General features: G+C 44.1%; 1 protein-coding gene across 10 annotated transcripts in view; it reads right to left on the bottom strand.

Annotated features, from left to right (window-relative positions):
- sema6e (sema domain, transmembrane domain (TM), and cytoplasmic domain, (semaphorin) 6E) overlaps positions 1–9,348 on the bottom strand; it is a 157,027-nt gene that overhangs the window by 18,304 nt on the left and 129,375 nt on the right. For all 10 annotated transcript variants that reach the window (XM_061819477.1, XM_061819473.1, XM_061819474.1 and 7 more), the window contains 3 exons: positions 9,185–9,322; positions 6,924–7,001; positions 19–77 (listed from right to left, as the gene is read on the bottom strand). In XM_061819477.1, coding sequence (XP_061675461.1) covers positions 19–77; positions 6,924–7,001; positions 9,185–9,322 — 275 coding nt within the window. The remainder of the gene's footprint in view (positions 1–18; positions 78–6,923; positions 7,002–9,184; positions 9,323–9,348) is intronic.

Raw genomic sequence — 9,348 nt, 5'->3', positions numbered from 1 at the left:
CAAAATGGTTGAACTCACCGTGACAGGCGTCGGAACGGAGAGGAGCGGCGTTCTCCACGTCCTGCTCAAAGGCGCCTCTGAGTGGACACACAAAACATTTGTAAGTAACTGATGTGACATCTGTGACACCTATGTCACAAGTCGTCTGTCACAGTTGTCACATGGTACCTGACATCCCGTACATCACATTGTGACGTGACGTGTGTCACATGAGGCCACCGATGTCACGTGGTGCCACCCATCATAAGTATATGACGCTAATATGACGCTTACACGATGCAGCCTGTCTTACATGAATAATACCATGCCATCTCACATGGTGTCTCCTGTGTCATTTGTGTAACATGCCACCTACAGGGAAGAAAAGAAGTATTTGAACACCCTGCTATATTGCAAGTTCTCCCATTTAGAAATAATGGAGGGTCTGAAATTTTTATCGTAGGTGCATGTACACTGTGAGAGAGAGAATCTAAAAAGAAAAATCCAGAATTCATAATGTATGATTTTTTTAATGATATATTTGTGTGATACAGCTGTAGATAAGTATTTAAACACCTGAGAAAACCAATGTTAATATTTGGTACAGTAGCCTTTGTTTGCAATTACAGAGGTCAAACGTTTCCTGTAGTTATTCACCATGTTTGCACACATTGCAGGAGGGATTTTGGCCCACTCCTCAACACAGTTCTTCTCTAGATCAGAGAAAAACAGAGTTTCAGCTCCCTTAAAAAAATTCTATTGGTTTTAGGTCTGGAGACAGGTTAGGCCACGCCAGAACCTTGATGCCACGACCCATCGTTGCTCCCCAAAATCTCACAATACATGGCTGCGGTCATCCTCTCCTTAATAAAGTGCAGTGGTCCTGTCCCATGTGCAGAAAAAACACCCCCAAACCATGATGCTACCACCCCCATGCTTCACAGTAGGGATGGTATATTCTTGGGATGGAACTCATCATTCGTCTTCCTCCAAACACTGTTAGTAGAATTATGACCAAAAAGTTCCCTTTTGGTCTCATCTGACCACAAAACTTTCTCCTATTACTCCTCTGTATCATCTAAATGATCACTGGCAAACTTAAGACGGGCCTTGACGTGCTGGTTTAATTTGGTACAGTAGCCTAACCTAACCCTAGGTCATACGTTTCCTGTAGTTGTTCATGAGGTTTTTACACACTGCAGGAAAGATTTTGGCCCACTCCTCCACACAGATGTTCTCTGGATCAGACAGGTTTCTGGGCTGCTGCTGAGAAACACAGAGTTTCAGCTCCCTCCAAAGATTTTCTATTGGGTTTAGGTCTGGAGACTGGCAAGGTCACGGCAGAAGCTTGATATCCTTCTTACAGAGCCACTCTTTGGTTTTCCTGTCTGTCTGCTTCGGGTCATTGTCATGTTGAAAGACCCAGCCATGACCCATCTTCAATGCTCTGAGGGAAAGAGGTTGTTCCCCAAAATCTCACAATACATGGCCACGGTCATCCTCTCCTAAATACAGTGCAGTCATCTTGTCCCATGTGCAGAAAAACACACCCAAAGCATGATGCTACCACCCCCATGCTTCACAGTAGGGATGGTGTTCTTCAGATGGAACTCATCATTTGTCTTCCTCCAAACACTGTTAGTGGAATTATGACCAAATTTTGGTCTTATCTGACCACAGAACCTTCTCCCATGACTCTTCTGTATCATCCAAATGGTCATTGGCAAACTTAAGACGGGCCTTGACATTTGCTGGTTTAAGCAGGGGAACCTTCCGTGCCATGCATGATTTCAAACCATGACATCTTCGTGTATTACCAACAGTCACCTTTGAAACGGTGGTCCCAGCTCTTTTCAGGTCATTGACCGAGTCCCGTCGTGTAGTCCTGGGCTGATTCCTCACCACTCTAATTGATCTGATCATTGAGACCCCACGAGGTGATATCTTACATGGGGCTGCACTCCGGTTTAGATTGATCGTCATGTTTAGCTTCTTCCATTTTCTAATGATTGCTCCGACAGTGGACCTTTTTTCACCAAACTGCTTGGCAATTTTTCTGTAGGCCTTTCCAGCCGTGTGGAGTTCTACAATTTTGTCTCTGGAGTCTTTGGACAACTATTTGGTCTTGGCCATGTTACAAGTTTGAGTCTTACTGATTGTATGGGGTGGGCAGGTGTCTTTATGAAGCTAACGACCTCACACAGGTGCATCTGATTCAGGTGGGCTTTTAAAGGCGGACTAACAGGTTTTGAGGGTCATAATTCTAGCTGACAGACAGGTGTTCAAATACTTATTTGCAGCTGTTTCACACAAATTGCTGTTGTTTTCCTTTCGGGTTGTCCCTTTCAGCGTATCATCTGAGATGAACGAATATATGTGTTTGGCACAATTTTTTACGCCGGATGCCCTTCCTGACGCAACCCTTCTCAGGGGGTGGAGGCCACAGTGGGATACGAACCCACAACCCCTGGTTTACCAAATCAGTGGTCTAACCACTGAGCTACGGGGCCTCGGCTGTTTCACACAAATAAATCGTGAAAAAAAAAAAAAAAAAAATCATACATTGTGATTTTTTGGATTTTTCTTTTTAGATTATCTCTCTCACAGTGGATATGAATCTACGATAAATATTTCAGACCCCTCTGTGATTTCTAAGTGGGAGAACTTGCAATACAGCAGGGTGTTCAAATAATTATTTTCTTCACTGTATGTGACATCAGTTGTGTCGCACGCCACATGATGCCACCTGTCACGCCGGTCATATGATGCGATGCCTCCCGTGTTACATAATAAACATCCCCTCAGTCATGTCAGTGGTCATACGATGTTTGACACATCTCACCCAAGTCACATGATACCACCTACGTTATGCGTCACATAATGTCACCTGCAACATGACATCACCCGTGGCATTAATTCTGATCACATGACATCATCTGATATGATTCTATGCCCCGAAGTAATCACACACTAGGTGATGTGACTTTGGTCAAGATAATCCACGTAAGAAGTCATGGGATGAAATGACATCCCATCATATGGCCATTTTCTAGTCTATAATGGTGAAAAGTACACCTTTCTTTTTTTGTTATTTTTATTTCCTCCCGCTGCAGAAGAGTGATGATGATGTTTGCCGTCTTAGAGACGGCAAGGGAGGTGATGAAGACGAGGCGAGACACCAGAGCGCGTTGTCATTTTCGGCTGAGACTACCTGCTGTGGCTCGTGCCGCTTGAAGGTAGAAGTTTCCGGACAAAACTTTTTGAATGTACGTGTACTGGGAAGGAGAACAGTGTGTGCAAAACAGAAAGTGTTTTCGTCATGCTCTCAACTTGAAATAATGTGGAGATTAACTACAGTATATATAAAAAAAAATCTGCTTTCATGCATAGTGTGACATCTTTGTCATAAAAGCGAAAGGCACAAGATGAAGAGGTGATGAGACAAACTACAAGATTTAGACAATTTTATCAAACTTGGGAAGCAGCCTTTGAGTGCCTCCTCTCAGAGTTGTGCTGATGTTGTGGCACACGAAAATGATGACCTTTGCCCCATGTCACATGGCACCAATGTCACTGTTGTCAAATGTCTGTTATCACACCTATGCCAAATGATGCAACCCGTGTCACTTCACGTTTGTCGCGTTACCTCATTCACAATGCCACTTGTGCCACATGATGCCACGAATGTTTACATGTCACGTCTTGCACAAGAAACATTTTAGTGGCGTCACATGATATGTCACTTGGGTGACATGACACCACACTGGAGTGAAATAACAACGTCTGGTATAATCCATGTAACCTGTCATGTGACTCACATGATGCCACCTATGTCACATGGGTTCACATGATGTGATGTCCCCTGTTTCATATGATGGCACATTTGTTACATGATGTCACCCAATGATACGGCTATCACATATTACCGTAATTTCCGGCCTACACGCCGTGACTTTTTTCCACACGCTTTCAAGCCTACGGTTTATGCGGTGATGTGGCGGTAGCGTTAGCGTGTTGCTAGCATTAGTGCACCGGGATATAAGCCTCGGTATACAAAGTTAAAAAAATAGTGCCGCGCTAACATAGGCTAATGCTAGTGGCGTGCTAACACTGGGTAACACTAGCGCCGTGGTAACGCTAGTGGTAACGCTAGCGCCGCTCTGACTCTTTCTGTGCACTGAAGTATGTCTTGTGCCAATATTTAGTCATGATTCCATAATTTCCCCACATCCTCAGTGGGGCTCTGCTGTGTAGCCAGATGTGTCCTTGAGCGCATCTCTGCACGTAGGCTAACCTTGATGAACTGCATACTGGACACTTTGTAATAATCCATTGCCAGCTAGAACCGGTTGAGACAGAAACCCTTTGTCTAAGTGGAAAGCCCCGATGTCATGCCACAGGTTTGATACCACCCATGGTCCGCCCTTCTGACAAGATAAAGGATGTGTGTTCTCTCTCTCTATCTTCCTTCGCACTTGTAATTTGCTCTCTACAGCCATTGTCTGTAACTCATAAGTGCCCGGAATATTCTGTAAGTAAATTCTTCAAAAAAACTGTTCATCATCTCCAGCCTTTATTAGGATAACCAACATTCTCACTACCCGAAATTAAACGAACACGCGGAGGAAAAAAAAAAGCATCCTCCAACAGTACTGAGGCTTATAACCAGGTGCGCTCTGTAGGCCGGGAATTACGGTACATGCCACCTATGTCACATGACATAATGCCACCTGAGTGACAACGCCACCGGTGTCACATAATGCCATGTACAGTAAGTAATGTACATTGTATCACAAAATGGTACCCGTATCAAGTCTGTCACATGATCCCATCCATGTCACAGAACACCCCTGGTGTCACCTGTCCCATATATGTCACACAATGTATATCACCCGTGTTGCATCTTTCACATGATGCTACATGATGTCACCAGTCATCTGTTTCCAACACATATGTGACATCTTTGTCAATAAAATAAAGAGAAGAAGAAGCGGAGGAGGTGATGAAATAAAAGAGTAGAAGAAGATGTCATCAACCCTCCTCTAAAGAATTTCATCTTCTCGACCTGAACGAAAAGATCCATAGCAGATGTTCTGAACAAATTTTTCTTCGCAGCTTTCTGGCATTCCTCACTTTTCACCTCCTTTGTTCTTCAAATCTGCATTTTTGCTCTGGACAGTGGAATGCGGAGCGGATGTTCTGGCTTGGTTCTACTGCTCCCTGAGCTCCTTCTTGATTGGATGTCTCCATGTAAATAAAATGAAAAAAAAAACCTCAAAGCTGCTCGGGTATGTCGTCTCTTTCCATCACTAAAGGGGCCTAAGAGGAAATGAAGCTCGCAGCGTGGAGTGGAAATTCAGCCGGTCGTTGCTTGACAAGAACCAAACATTCACCCAGGTCTTGACTGTCAATCAACACCTCTTAGTCCTACCTCCATCCACACAAATGTAAATAAATACAAAAAAAAACCGTAATTCCTAAAAAACAAACAAGCGCTAAGCTAATTTGATGTTGCCTCTGCGCTGACCAACACGATGCAGTGGCGTCACGATGCCACACGCCACCTGTGATACATGTCGGTGTCACCTGTTACATGCCACTTGCATCACGTGACAAATGTGATGTCACATGACCTGTTTCACAAGACTTAACAGGTCTTAACGGGTGCTACCCTGTTACATGATGTTTGTCAGAAGTACTCAAACTGTGTCACGTAATGTCACATATCAGACATCTATGTACGTGTAAAATGATGTTATGTCAACTGTTTTAAAGCATGATGTCTGTGTCACATGATATCGTCCTTATCACAGCACCCGTGTCGCGTGATGTGTTGTCACTCGTATTACATGAGGTCATTTGTGACATATCGCTGATATCAAATAATTCCACTTTTGCTAGATGTCACAAGATTCTCCTTTTTTCACCTCACTTGTGTCATGTGTCAAAGGATATGACGTCACTTTCAAATGTGTCATACTTCACCTGTGTCATGTCACCCATGTGCCACCCTGTGTCACATGATGCCACCACTTTTGTCACATGATGTGCTGTGGCAGTCTCTCTCTTCCGTGTGACGATTTGATTTGTTTCTTGAAAAAAGGTGACTCCTTTGTGATTTCTCTGTGATGTAATCACAAGTCTGCTTTTTCCTGATGATTTCTTAATTACTGGAATTTCTCAAAAATAATGTGCACATTTTTCCCTAAATATTTTTAAAAAGTCAATAGAGCGCATTATATTTAGGTATGGATGAAAAATAAAAAATACAAAATCACTTTGTATAGTTGTATACAGGTACATAGAGTGGTAAAAAAACGGTATACATATACATTTAGATATGATATTCGATATCTTATGGTACACAGTTATTACGGTAAATATAAGCCCCCAACCTGAACTTGCATTTTACGATCGTTAGCGTAGCATGTTTGTTGCTACTGCACCAAAGATCAGAAACGACTGCCCGTGAGTTTGTTTTAACTTAAACCAAGACAAAAAATACTGACTACAACGGCTATTTGTGCAGCTGCTTTTAAAAGAATCGTGTCATCATTTGTGCTGCAAACGCCGCCAAAACCCGGAGGTAGCGCCGCAGTCCGAAACAACGACAGCTCGCCTCAATGGCTTCAGGTGGGTATCGATTGTATTACGGCTACATCAGCATGTGCACAGTGATTATTATTAATGATTGTTGTACAGACAGTTTTTTGAAAAACAATACAAGTACAAATATAAATACAGATAATTCCCAATATTTTGAGCATATGGGTAGCAGCAAATTGGTGGTGCATATTATACATTGGTAGAAGGGTTTTCCTGATTTTTTTAGGTCAACTTTGGGGGTGTGCATTATATTTCAGGATGCATTATACTCGAGAAATTACGGTAAGTGTTTTCGTGGCACTGTGACATAACGCTGCCAACATATTGCATGGACCTACTTGAATCCGGGCGTGGCGACGACACACTTTCCAGCCCTCAGCCACACGCAGTAAGGGTCCCGAGAAGACAGGCAGCGTCTGCATGGCAACAAAGATGGGTTTTTATTATGGAATCTCCATAGCATCCGGTTTGACCTATCACAGGCGTGTCTGGAACGTGTCCCTGCAATATATGGGCTTTCGTTGTATTCATGTGTGCATGTGTCCATATATGGCACATCAAAGGCTGAGTCACGCGAGTGGTGATTTGGTGTCCTCAACGGACATTTCAGGTTTAAATGATGCGTGTCTCAGCCCTCAGGCTAACTTGAGGAGCTTAAATAGGACTCTACTCTGCTTCCATGAATTCTATACCCTCCCCCACAAATCCCATCCAAAACCACCCCATATTTATCACCTCCCTTTACACCCCCCCCCCCCACCCACACTGGCTCCTAGTCAATCAGCTGGATCCAATACGGCAGCAAAAGTGCGAGCGCTGCCGAGATGTTAGCATGCGATGAGACTTCTTCAATTCCCCGAAGGAGGAGAAATTTCTTCCTCTCGCTTTACATGATAGTGGGGTGGAGAAAAAAGGGGGGCTCTGAGGGGTTGACCGAGTTGAACATTCCTCCCCAAAAATAGAAAGTGATGCTGAGAACATGGAAGAAGCAAACAAAGACAGGAAAACAATCATCCAGTCATTAAAAATGATCTGAGAGCACTGGCTTGCTTCTTTATGAACCTTTCGGAGTAAAATCCACGTTTGATTCTTCTTGTCCTCCATTTACCAGTCAGTCTTGTTCCTGAACGAGTTAAACGAACAAAAGTTCATGAACTACTTCATATTTTGTGCCAACGTTAACCGAACTTGAATGGAATTGAGAACATGCGTATTCTGGCCTCAAACAACGGTTTTTGAACAAAAGATCATTTTCATTCAAGAGTAGCAGGTTTTGTTTGTGTGCCTATGTGCGTTCATCTGAGATGTCACGCTGTGGCCACCCCTAACGGGACAAGCCGAAAGAAACTTAACTAGCAGCAGGTTTTGTTAGGGAATTCCAGAAAGCCCCATCACAACAGACATTTCATGTCATCAGACAAACGCTGTATTTGGCAACGGATTCAGCGCAGCCACGGCCGCCATCTGCTGACAGTATATCCATCCATCCATTTTCTTTGCCGCTTATCCTCACGAGGGAGGTGGGGAGTGCTGGAACCTATCCCAGCAGTCAACGGACAGAAGGCATAGAGACAAAAAGCCGCACTCACAATCACACCTAGGGGCAATTTAGAGTGTCCAATAAATGTTGCGTGTTTTTTGGGAAGAAACCGGAGTGCCCGGAGAAAACTCACCCAGGCACGGGCAGAACATGCAAACTCCACACAGGGAGGGCCGGGATTGAACCCGGGTCCTCAGAACTGTGAGGCCAACGCTTTACCAGTTGATCCGCTGCGCCGCCCCTCACAGTACATAATTGTATGAATGGATTAGGCCTACATGGACATTTATTTGTATCATAATGCTTTAGTTAAAGCTCTGTACCATCACTTTTTTTTGGTAATACAGCGTAAGAATATGGGGATAGTGAGCTGTTGAGCACATCTGCCTCACAGTCCTGAGGACGCAGGATAAAATCCGGCCTCGCTTGTGTGGAGTTTACACGTTCTGCCTGTGCCTGCGTGGGTTTTCTCCAGGTATTCCAGTTTCCTCCCACATCCCCAAAGCAAGCACGGTATGTTAATTGAAGAATAAATTGCCCGAAGGCGTGAATGCGACTGCGAATGGTTGTTTATATGCGCCTTGAGATTGTCTGACAAACCAGTCCAGGGTGTACCCTGCCTTGTGCACGACGATAGCTGGGATAGACTCCTGCACACTCTTGAGCGTAGTGAGGATAAGTGGTACGTGAAATTGATGGATATAGAAATAGAGAATTCATTTTGTTTACACAGTCAGCCGGAGCTGTGAGGAAGGCAGTTATCAATCTCCTTTCATCATCATTCCTGTCATACTGTGTTGCTTGTTTTTGTTTGAACATTGAGGAGAAAAGTCCAGTTGATGTTTTAATTCCTCACTTTAATTCTTTTTAGATTGCAGGGTGAAAGCTGCAGCTGATCAGTCATGTGGACTGAATGGGTGACAATTGGGAAATGAAATGCCAGCATTTTCAGGTTGTCTGCAGCATACCGAGGAAAAAAAAAAATAAAAGAACTGAACATCACGAGCTTTCTTCCCGCTTCCGATTGGCTAGTATCAGTCCACAGTTTGATGCACTCACGTCTTGCAGTCGCTGTAGTCGTCGCAGCGGCTGAGAGGCACGCGGATGACGCATCCTGAGAAGGCCACGAAAAGGGCGTGGTGGTCTCTGTCCAGCTCCAGACCCAAGACCTGACGCTCCTCCCCCTTCACGTTGCATCTGGAATACAGCACCACATGAAAAAG

This window comes from Syngnathoides biaculeatus, chromosome 5, assembly GCF_019802595.1.
Source record: "Syngnathoides biaculeatus isolate LvHL_M chromosome 5, ASM1980259v1, whole genome shotgun sequence".
In the NCBI taxonomy this organism is placed as follows: Eukaryota; Metazoa; Chordata; class Actinopteri; order Syngnathiformes; family Syngnathidae; genus Syngnathoides; species Syngnathoides biaculeatus.
The sequence above is the reverse complement of the archived record's forward strand: the minus strand, read 5'-3'. Positions and strand labels throughout refer to the sequence as shown.